The 12,729-nt window shown below is 35.4% G+C and overlaps 1 protein-coding gene across 1 annotated transcript in view; it reads right to left on the minus strand.

Moving 5' to 3' along the window:
• Positions 1-12,729, minus strand: part of LOC118740180 (ABC transporter G family member 20) — a 140,829-nt gene that overhangs the window by 7,538 nt on the left and 120,562 nt on the right. Inside the window, exons 3-4 of the mRNA XM_036471680.1 lie at positions 7,556-7,818; positions 7,376-7,469 (exon numbers count right to left, since the gene is read on the minus strand). Coding sequence (XP_036327573.1) covers positions 7,376-7,469; positions 7,556-7,818 — 357 coding nt within the window. The remainder of the gene's footprint in view (positions 1-7,375; positions 7,470-7,555; positions 7,819-12,729) is intronic.

Raw genomic sequence — 12,729 nt, forward strand, 5'->3', positions numbered from 1 at the left:
ATCTACTGAACTGGATAAAAGTAGTAGAAATGTGTAGAATTCGTACGTGCGTCTTAGACGCTTAACTAAATTTACACTTTGAATAACCACTGCCACATCACTACAGCTTTAACGGCTTTGGACGTTAGTACGCGTTAGTTAAGCGTAAAGCTGAATAAGTGGAATGCTGAAAGGATGGCTGCGACGTGCGGAAATTAACTTCAATAATTGATTACCATTTGAACATGAGCAGATACTCGCAGGAATAAATTAAATGCGCAAAGTGAGATGAGTAAATAAAGGAAACGAAAAATGAAATAAAGAATGAAACCAAACCGCTGCTGAATAGGAAAAGGAAGGCGAAGGAAGTGAGCAAATTTATAAGGAAGAATGCGAGAGTAGAAAAGTTAGTGTTTAGATTTGTGACAAGAAGAAAAAGCGTATTTTCGCTGCTTGAAATGCCGTAATAGCGGCAGGAAACTAGCTGCCCAAATGGCGAAGACAATCTTTTTGGAATTTTCTTTTTTTTTTGGCTTTTAGTCACATAAGGCACTCAAACAAAAGCATAACTTAATTAAGGACACATCTGTATCGATGAGCAATTTTTGTCGGCTGACTGGTTGTTGTGATGCACACGATAAGTGCCATAAGCTATTACAAGCATAACATATCAATACATGTACATATTAGTATACAATAAGCGGTACACATGGGTTTATTACATTTGTAACCAAGGTAAGTACAACCATAGATGTACAGGCGGACACAGTTATAACTCGTTTGGCCTGCGCGTAAAGCTGTTAATAAATAAAAGTTAATCCTTAAGTTTGTAGTGGATTACATTGCATAGAAATTGACATTATTTACAATTTCCGACTTCCGGCCAACTTAATTTAATATCAATGGAAAGTTTTCGGCACGACACACATTGTAAGCGCCAAAAGCTAAATGCCAGAAGAAGAGGAATGTATGTACATATGTATGTAGTAGCATCTTCCAAGTAGGAAGGACATTCATTGTGTAAGAGCTATGTATGCAACAACCAACGGTCGGAGCAGAAGGGCAGCGCGTAAGCATACACACATCGTGGCGAACAGCATGTCTACTTGCTTACGGACATACACGGCGTATACGCAATGTATCATTCGTACGAAAGGGATTAGGCGATGAGTGTGCCACACAGCTAGCAGCTGAGCTGAGCAGCGCAGCGGAAGCGTATAAGAGGAATATGTAGGTGTAAGAGTGTTCTTGCATATACATACATAAATTTCGGTGTGTGTGTGTGTGTGTGTAGGGATGTTCGTTGTCTCAATGGTGTCATAGAAGTGTACGCGAGGCCTTTCACTACACCTACGCGGCACGCACAAGGAAGCATACAACCTGAATAGCTAAGATTTGTGTGTCCGCATATGTGTAAATATGTAGGTATATACAGCCAAATAAGTGCGTACATACAATATGTACATATTCACTCACTTGTGCTAGCGATTCTCGCTCCTGCGGCGTATACAAGCATATGATAAAACAAACAATCTTATACGCGCCGCTCGCACGCTTAGCCTTAGTCAGCTTTTTTCTTGTTCGCTCGCTTGCTTGCTTGCCTGCGTATGTGATGTCTTCGCATATAAACGTAATCCTTATATTTGGCTGTAACACACAAAAACAATTTTAGGCACACACACACACACACACACACACACACACACACACGCACACACACACATACGTACACTCAGTTACTCCGGCATGTATGTACATATATTTGTTTTTGACTTTGCCGAAAGTGATGACTTCGCGCAACTTGCCACCGACTCTTTGTGTATCTAAGGTGCTGTGTGTTGTTGGTGGTGGTATGAGCAGCGTACTCAACTCCATCTACTGCTGCTACAACTAACATATCCTACTATTACTTCTAAGTAAAACTACGTTAAATTACACCTCTTTCTTCTTGTTCTTCTTCTTTTTCTCTGCGCTTTCGCTGATTTTTGTGCAAATAAAGTTTCTGGCAAATTTTGGGGTAAACACAAATCTATTTAACTATCAATTTCGGTATCAACTTGTTTGGTTGGATTTACCGCTAAGTTGCAGCAACGTAGCAATGGCAACGGTGGTATTTAAGGCCGTGTCTGGCAAAAGTTAACTAAATAGCAGCCTAGGCATAGTTAAGTCTGATTTGTTGTGTCACTGTGTTGACACCTATAATTTGTTGTCGCTGATTGTTATGTAGTATTTCTAGACACAAGTATGTATGTCTGTACATTTAGCAAATTGAAATTGCACATAACAACAGCAACATAATATTAAACTTTATTTGTCTTATTTTCTCATTTAGCTCATTCATGAACTCAAATGTTGATGTTGGCAAAAGTTGACATGACTTCATTTAGTTTACACTAAACTAATCAATCTAAGTGATAAGTGAAAATTTTGTTTTGCTTGCGAAATAATATTTTATTTTCTTATGTGTCGAAATAAACGAGAAATTTGCGGAAGTGTTGCAAATATGGTGCGCAATAGCATATATTCTATAATTATAATAAAATGCAGAAATCTTATTGGATGCTTGACTTGAATATTTTTCGCAACAGTCCCAAAAGTTCCCAAATTTTCCGCAAAACCCTTAAATGATTCCAAACCTGTCCCGAAATATTAATAAAAACTCCAAAAATGTGCGGAAATTCTGTAATAATCTGTAAAATTTTCCGAAAAATACTTAAAAGATCACAAAAGATACCGAAGAACTCAAAAGAAAATTTCGAAGAATCTCTAGAAAACCCCTAAAATTTCCGTAAAAAATCCAAGCAATTTTGAAAGTATTCCCAAATGTCCTGAAAAAAAATTTAATTGAAAGGCCTAGCGAAGACCGAAAAGTCCCAAAACATACCTAGTAAGATATGAAAAATTCTGTAATGTCCCAAAAAATTACCAAAAGGTATAAAAACATCGGAAAATCCCAAAAGCTTTTTAAAAAATTCCAACCAAGTTTGAAATGTTCCAAAGAAAAAACACTAAAAACAAATGCTAAGATGTAAGTGCGCCATACTTAATAAGAGACGAAAAGTCACAGAAAATCCTAAAAAGTTCAGATCATTCCGAAAGAATCCTAAAAGGTCACGAAAGAATTTTTTTTAATTCCTGGAAAAATCTCAAAAGGTCAGGAAAGTTGGAAATCCTGAGATCTTGAGAAAGCCCGAAGAATTTTAAGAAATTTAAAAAATCCCATTAATTTCCCACAAACATATCTGGAAAAATCCCAGAAGGTTAGGTACATTCAAACCCAAATTTGAATAGTTTCACAAAAAGACAAAAAATTTCAGAATATATCAGAACTTGGAAAAACCCCAAAAAATTTCGAAAAACTACTAAGCATCTTTGTAAGAATCCCGAAATGTTTCGAAATAATTTAGTAGTTTTTGAACTATAACAATTAAATCCCGAAAACAGTCTTGTAAAAACTCAAAAAAAACAACGTCCTTTTTTAATAATGCCTTAAAAGGAACAGTCCTGCGCCTTCGTCTTGGTCTGCAGGAATACGTGATATGGTTAAGAGTATATCCAAGTCAAAAACGAAAGCACAAACTAAGAAAACAATATCGATAAAAAAGCGATAATAATATCGATAACAAAATCGATAAAAATATCTGTAACAAAATCGTTAACTAAATCGATTACAAAATCGATAAAAAATCTATTACAAAATCTATAAAAAAATCGATTACAAAATCGATAACAAAGTCGATAACAAAATCGATAACAAAATCTATCAAAAAATCCATTACAAAATCGGTAATAAGTCGATAACAAAATCGATAAAAATATCGATAACAAAAGCGATGGCAAAATCGACAAAAAACTGATAAAAATACCTACAACAAAAGCGATAACAATATCCATAGAAAAATCGATAAAAATATCGGTAACAAAACCGATAAAAATATTGATGACAAAAGCGATAAAAATATCGATTACAAAATCGGTAACAAAATCGATAAAAATATCGATTACAAAATCGGTAACAAAATCGATAAAAATATCGACCATTATATCGATAAGTTACGAAAATATCGATAGCAAAATCAATAACAACATCGATACAAATTTCGATAACAAAATCGATGAAAATATCGATAACAAAACCGATAAAAATATCGATGACAAAATCGATTAAAATATTGGCAACGAAATCTATAAAAATATCGATAAAAAAATCGATAGCAAAATCGATAACAAAATCGATCAAAATATCGATAACAAAACCAAACAGATCCACATTAAATGCAATTTTCATATGTACGTATATATGTATGTACATACCCTGCGATTAGGTTATAAATAGAGCGTGATCTCTTTATCAAAAGCCGCATTACATACGCATACACGCTTTTTGTCTCCTTCTCTCACTTCCAACGCATGCACGTATTTGCAAAATGATGACGAAGTGATTTTGTATGGGAAATCATTTATGCCCATATATTTGAACAAAATAAACATATATAGAAGATATCAACCAATACTTCCCATATACCAAACGAAAGGAAAACTCTTGAATTTTTCAATAAAAAAACAAAAATAAAATCATTTGAGCGGTTTTTGAGCATTCAATGAAAAAAATTTGCAAATTTGTTCAACAATTTTTTGCCTTAAAATGCTCAATATTTGTTGAATTTATATTAAATTTGTACAAGATAATATTCCTGCTGCTCCAAAGAACCCATATCCCGAAAATGAAAGTTATATCTGCCAAACATAAGTTGCTAGAGCACTTTAAAGGCTCCAAATTTACCCCAAAATAAGGCAATGTTTACCGTTGTTTTTACGACAAAAACCGAATTGGTTACTTACAAGAATGAATCTGTCGATAGGTTTCGAATCATATCTTTGAAACGCCATACTTTCCTTTGAAATCGCTTCATTAGTTCTCGTGAAATAAGCGTTTTAGTGAAGCTCTAAAATTACAACCACAACATTTCAGCATAGCCTCCATATCGTAAGGTAAGTCGTATTCTACGTCAACAATATCAATAGTAAAATCGATGAGAATATCGATAATAATAGCGGTAATCATATCGATAACAAAAGCGATAACAACATCGATAGCAAAATCGATAAAAATATCAGTACAAAACTGATAAAAATATTGATGACAAAATCGATAAAAATATCGACAACAAAATTGATAAATATACTGATAACAAAATCGATAGCAAAATCGATAACAAAATCAATAGCAAAATCGGTAACAAAATCGATAAAATAACCGATAACAAAATCGATAAAAAAATATCGATCATTATATCGATAAGTTCCGAAAATATCGATAGCAAAATCAGTAACAATATCGATAAAAATAAAAAAATCGATAACAAAACCGATAATAATATCGACACAATCAATAAAAATATCGGTAATAAAAACGATAAAAATATCGATGACAAAATCGATTAAAATATCGACAACAAACTTTATAAAAATATCGATAACAAAATCGATAGAAAAATTGATAAAAAAATCGATAGTAAAATCGATAGCAAAATCGATAAAAGTATCGATAACAAAATCGATTCAAAATATCGATAATGAAATCGATAAAAATATCGATCATTATATCGATAAGTTCCGAAAATATCGATAGAAAAATCAGTAACAATATCGATAACAAAATCGATAAAAATATCGATAACAAAACCGATAATAATATCGATAGAACGCAATGAATAAAAATATCGATAATAAAACCGATAAAAATATCGATGACAAAATCGATTGAAATAACGACAACAAACTTTATAAAAATATCGATAACAAAATCGATAGAAAAATTTATAACAAATTCGATAGTGAAATCGATAGCAAAATCAATAAAAGTATCGATAACCAAATCGATTAAAAATATCGATAACAAAATCGATCAAAATATCGATCACAAAACCAACAAAATATCGATTATTATGTCGATAAATCCCGAGAGTCCCGAAAATCTTTAAAATACCAGATTGAGTCTCTGTGCTTCTATCTATATCCTTTTCTCTATAGCTACTTTTATTTTATCCTCCTGTATCTTCATCTATACTTTTATCGGTATCCTCATCATCATATTTTTCTTTATATTTATCTTTGTTTTTATTTTTATGTTTATCATATTGTTCATATACATATTCCCCTTCACCTTTGCCCTTATAAAGTGTTTGAATTTACCTTGGCCTTCATTTTTGCTCAACTTTGCGTATTATGCATACATGTGTCCATACAAAAATTTATGTACATATGTATATAATATGTATAGATATACATAGATTACTAAAAAATAGAAACATCTCCACATTAACTGTATGTATGTGTGTATGTATTTAGATATGTACATACGCTGCGATTAGGTTATAAATATTGCGCTATCTGTTTATTAAAAGCCGAAATATGTACTTACGCACACATACATACTTTTTGTCTCCTTCCCTCACTTCCAACGCATGCACGTGTCTGCAAAATGATGACGAAGTGATTTTGTATGGGAAATCATTTATGAATCAAGTAAACATACTTAGAAAATATCAACCAATACTTCCCATATACCAAATGAAAGGAAAACTCTTGAATATTTTGTTAAGGGTCAGATTCACAGTGCTTAGTTAAACGATTGTTAACTTAACTTAACTGAGCGGTGTGAATATCAAAATCAATGGTTTTTGTCAGTGTCATTCGAGCGGGTTTCGAGCATTTTGGTAATAAAAAAAATTTGGAAATTTTTTCAAAAATTTGTTGTCTTAAAATGCCCAATATTTGTTGAATTTATATAAAATCTGTACACGATAACATTTCTACTACTTAAAAGAACCTATACACCGAAATTGAAAGTTATACCTGCCAACCATAAGTTGCTAGAGCACTTTAAAGGCTCAAAATTGACCCCAAAATAAGCCAATGTTTACCGTTATTTTTACGACAGAAGCCGAATTGGTTACTTAGAAAAATAAATCTGTCGATAGGTTTGGAATTTTATTCTTAGAACGCCAAACTTTTCTTTGAAATCGCTTCATTAGTTCTCGTGCAATAAGCGATTTCGTGAAGCTCTAAAAATTACAACTACAACATTTCAGCATAGCCTCAATATCGTAAGAACGTAAGACGTATTCTACGTCAAAATACGTAGGAACTTTTACCCTACCTATCACATATATAATATCCAATATAATTATTAAAAGGTCAAATTCTGGTTTTTGTGATTTAATTAAATATGTTAACTTACTCTGCAATAAATTTGGTTTAAATTTGAAAAGTTCTTAGCATTGGTTTTGCATTATTTCTAAATTTAACGAAAGTAGTGGACATTTTTCGATCACAAAGAAATAACGTAAATACATAGAACATACATTTTTTGGCAACACTTCAATAAACTTACCACATGTGCCTGAGCGCACTCGTCGATATAATGTGTTGTGATTATCACAGTTGTATTCCCATTTTTTGTTATGTCAACCAGATGATCCCAGATGCTGCAAGCCACAAGAGAAAAAGAAAAACGAGACATAGTACATGAATAACATGCAGCACAAATATTTGTCCTTATATGCACACTCACCTCTGCCGTAACACCGGATCCACACCCGCTGTCGGCTCGTCAAGTATCAACAATTCCGGTTCGTGCAACAATGCCACAGCCAAACTCATGCGACGCTGTTGGCCACCACTAAGATTTTTCACCTGTCGCGAGCCATTTGGCAGATTCAGAAATTTCAGCAAAAACTCAGTGCGGTCATCGATTTCGTTGCGGGGCATGTCCGCAATTATGCCGAAGTAGATTAGCGTTTCGCGCAAAGTGAACTCGCCATAGAGTGCAACTTCCTGTGGGAGAGTGAAAAGAGAGAAAAAAAATGGGTTCAAAAAAACTGGTTCAAAAACGTCAAGGATAGGAGATTGCGAAAATGACAAAGTAAGCGTAAATTCAAAAAAAAAGGAAAGTGAAAAATTAGAAATTTGAAAAAGTAAAGGAAATTTAAAATGGAAGCGATGTAAGGAATTGTGTAAAGCAGTGAAGCGTGTATTTGAATGCGAGAGGGTGGTGACGAAGAGGAAATGATGCGTTGAAATTAAAGGCAAATGGGAAAGCAAAATCTGATGGTAATAAAATGAATATCAATTGCTTTGTTCAACACTGGGGGGTTAAACGTTATAAATTAAAGTTTAAAATATCGCCTGCGTGCCGCCCATTACGGATACGCCCAAATTGTGTTAGTGTGTTTGTCTAAAGCATCTTCGTATGCAAATGGGTACATGAAAAGAGTTTAAAAGGAGAAAATTAAAATATCCTTTTTATGAAGTGGTTATATAGAGCTGCATATTCGGAAGTTGGAAATGTGCAGGTAAGTTGGCTATAGGTACTCTTTTAAGTTATTAAAATAAAAAAAATCCCGGTTGGTCACATATATTTCCAAAGATGGTATACCCAGTAAGCTTCCTGTAATATGCACGAAATGTCAGCCTGCAAGCCAGCACAACCTCTAATCTGTAGCTTATGGCTGAGTTGCTTATACTCTCGACTGTTGCGAAATCAAAATCATACTCAATGTATGCAAAAACTTCCAAGGCAAACTCCTTCTACCTGAAAACATTACTTATTATGGCAACCAGTTTTTGCAGAGTCAACACATAAAATATTCTTGCATTTGATGCAAAGTTAGAGGATTTGTTGAAAGCGACATCCAACGAATTTGAAACTCAACCAATCTCTACAGACATTTGACCATTAAGTACATCAGTACAGGTTGACCGAGCTTTGCCCGGAATGCTTACAATTTTTAAAGTTTTCAAGATTTGGGTATCAAATAGTGGTCAATTGGATAGCTTTGATTTAAAAATATATTTTGATGTACCTCTTTCCATACAAATTATATCGATAAAAAAATATTATCACAGCCTAGTACCTTAGTATTCAGTGAAACAAAATTGAAAAAAAAAACTTTGAAAAAATAAGGTTAAAAAGCAAAAATATTTTTGACGAGTCAGTACCGCAGAATTCTACAAAAAGTAAGTTTTTAAAACAAATTGAAAATTTTTTTTTACTTTTTTAATGTAATGATTAAAAAAAAAATATTTGATATCAAAAGTTAAGTGGCAACCCTATTTAGAAATAAGCAAAATTTACTGCGTATACATACATACATATGTACTTGCGAAAGAAATGCTCGTTGAACCTAGTGAGATAAAAATTTTTATGTATTAAGAAAAAAGTGGCAACCCCAATCAAAAATATTTATTTATTCAAGTTCTCAAAAATACCTTTCATTTGATATCCATATTAACCCTCTAGTAGGCTGAACCGCCTCCAGACGGTCGTTAACTAAACACCTTTTTAGTGCACCTATCATAATTTTTTTCTATATTCGTAAGACACGCTCTTTAGACAAAAATCGTACCTTACGGCGAAGTAAATTTGAATCCGTTATGTCAATCCGTTTTATTTTAATCGGCAGTTGAATTACAGATTGTGAAAGACACGGTTAAAGGTAATTATTTCTTGCTATTTAATAATTTCGTAATTAAAGAAATTTTTTCTTTTGAAAATTTTTTTGATATAAAAAAATTCGGTGGATTTCGTTGTTAAAGGTACCGTATTTTAATATAAGTTTTATAATTATGTCACCATTCGAAATGGAGAAAATTGTTTTCGAACACAGACCGTCTACAGACCGGCTTGCCGACATATAAAAACCCAGTTTGCATTTCAACCAATTCGTTAGAGCCGTTTCCGAGAAACCTTTGGATATATATACATACATGTATACAAGAATTGCCCATCTAAAGTTATAAGATTATAATAGAATTGAAGCTAGCATCCTTACCAACCTTATACATCAAGGCAAATAATTGTGTTATAAAAGCAAGTACTAGCGATGTTGCGAAACTATTTTTTCAAGATCGCCAACAAGGGCTCAACCTCTTCTTTGAGTATAATACAGAAGGTACGATTCGAACCGGGAGATTTGGGGCTGTCAAAGGATTCAAAAACGTAACTTATGGCAACTTCATTCGTCACAATTCTAGCACCAAAGTAGTTCTAACAGTCTTCCCTCTCTTTGCTGTCAATGGAGATTAATCAGCTGATTTTCGAGGTAATTAGTGTTTAAAATGTCGGAAAGAGTATTACTCCTTGCCTCCGTAAGCAACCATCAGCCCTGAAGCTCGTTGTTCCACGAAGGAGCAGGAGTGCGACTTAGAGGTGAACGAGGCATTAAGTTTTATACAAACTAATAAGAAAATCATCCGATGCATTGACGACCGCGTTTTCATTGTCCTGAGTGGAACAAAGTCTAAATATTTCTGCAGTCAAATACTAAAGCTTCTTCTTAAAACACAGTGAGGTCCGTTTTTAGAGTTTCGCATTGGAACAGAATCTCCGCCAGTTGGAAATTCGAAACACCTGTGGTGCGAGAGCGCATCCTCTCTGAGGTACCCTCAGTTTAAAATGTATCTCTTGCCCTTTCGTGGTTATAAAGGAAGGTTTGGTTCCAATGTTGAAAATGACGAGCCAACAAGACAAGATATACTCTAAAAGCTGATTTACGTTTGCATTTCACTTTTATAATGACAATATTAGACAAAACCAGCCACCTTCCGCGGTGGTGGTAGCTATTCGGAGTCACATGAAAAATACGTACAGGTAACAACAAAGTCTATCCACCCATTCTTGCACCTGAAGTTCAGCCTTGCATTAACCAAGGCCTGACCGCAGAAATGCGCAAGCTTGGCCATTGAAAAATGGGACAATACGTATATGGGGCATCCGATCCACCATTGATAGCATATCAGAGCTGGCACTACCTTAATTCCTACTCGCTGCGCTGGAGACTACGATTTCAACCAGAGTAATAGTGGTGAAAAATTAAAGCTTTGGCGAGGCCATTTTGTTCCGCACCTGCTTTAATTGCATGCACAGAAAAATGTCCGCAGTCCTGGCACCATTTATAAAACATTTTCAAGTGCCATCGTGGCGTTTCGAGAGAATACGGGAGAAGTCAGTAAGGTATGAAGGCACCACACTCTAACTTTTGCATTCCCACCAGCAGATTAGACTGCCCCAACATCCAATGAGGGATCACTGGTCTGTGGAATTAACCTCAGGAAGTACTGATTTCCGTGAAAGTAAGTAGAGAGTTGTCCCTGATGAGCTGGCGTAGTCTAACTATTAAGCCAGAGGTGCGCATTCACAGAGGCGATTGTTGGTTTATAATGCTTCCCGACGTATGGCCATTATAAGCAAACGATGCGGCACCGACTCCGAAGAATAGTGAAGAACCTCTCATCAAGAAGATGGCACCCTCGCGAAATTGCTGGCGACTTTTGTGGTGGTTGGATATACAAATTTCATAGAATTCCGATGTCTAATTATCAGTATCTTGCGACCTTGATATTTCAGAAAAAAATATTTTAATTCTTCCAAAAATTATGTCAGCCAATAAAAGGAAATAATTTCGTAACTAGGAGGCCTGTAGGATTCGCTTTGGATTGCACCGTTTAATCCCAATAGAATCGCAAGACGTTGCAATAATTTTGCGCCACAAACTTTTACTGCTATATGCTACAGTTTCAGTCTGTCACTTTTTTTTGCTGTCAAATAAAATTGTCTTACCGGCCACTCGACGGCAAAAACTTACTAGCACAAAAAAAAACAACTATTATTCATTGGAGCGGAGCTGAGCAACAGCAGTGCAGCGTCGTGCGCTAGACGATTTATGAATATGTATGCGTGAGTATGTGTGTGTGTGTGTGTGGAATAAATGCAAGTTGATTGGCAATACACAAAGCGTCAAACGTTTAATCCGATCTTAAAAATGTCGTTCGTAAGCTATTTGCGGTGAACAGCAATGCAAGCAAGACACTTTGGTTTAACGCCTTGCGCCCTCTTATCCACTTTTCAACGTTTTCTTTCCCCCCCTCGCACATCAGCATCGTCACTAATTCAATGCTATCTACGCGCTTTTAAACATCTCAGGAGCTCAGCTTCAAAGCTTCGTTGGTTGTCTGACATGGCCTGTGGGAATTTCACTATTGTGGCAACAATCGGCAACACACCCACACATACAAGCCGAAAAAACCTCAAAAACAGCAAATAACAAGCGGCAAACGCCAGCTCAGCCAGCCAGCTTCAATGAATGGAAGACGATGAGAAAGATGCGCGCTGAACTACATACATATATTCTGTGTGTCGCGCGCGCTCGCACATTTTGTTAGCGTCAAAGGAGTGAATGCGAATGTGTGGCGGCGTTGTATAGTGGGTGGTAAGAGACGCTGCTAACGCTGCTAGGCGAGCAAGTTGAAATTCGCCAGATTTATGACCAAAAAGCAGCAAACAAGCGCACAATCGTAGTAACTACAACCGAAACGTGAGGCGGCGACAACATATTTAAGTGCAGACGTGCGTGTACGCGCCGGTATGTAGTATATATGTATGTGTAAATACATATGTGCGTGCAATGGCGCTCAAGGCGTCGGGAGTGGCATTGGCGGTTATTGCGGCTGTCGCACAAGTAAGTTTTGACACAGCCATTGTGCTTTTGCTTGTTCTTTTCGAACAACACTTGTACTCAAAGCAGTTTATTATTACTACTTTCTTTTTGCTCTTTTTTCCTCTCGTTCGCCGCTGAATCCTTGAGTTGTCGCTCACAAATCCGCCCATAATCCTGGACTTGATTCATGTAGACGCGTCACAATGGACAAGCCGCGCGATGGCTGGCTAGCGAGCATAGTAATCGTACT

The sequence above is a fragment of the Rhagoletis pomonella genome, unplaced genomic scaffold (assembly GCF_013731165.1).
Source record: "Rhagoletis pomonella isolate Grant_MI unplaced genomic scaffold, Rhpom_1.0 Rhpom_scaffold_00001, whole genome shotgun sequence".
Classification (NCBI taxonomy): domain Eukaryota; kingdom Metazoa; phylum Arthropoda; class Insecta; order Diptera; family Tephritidae; genus Rhagoletis; species Rhagoletis pomonella.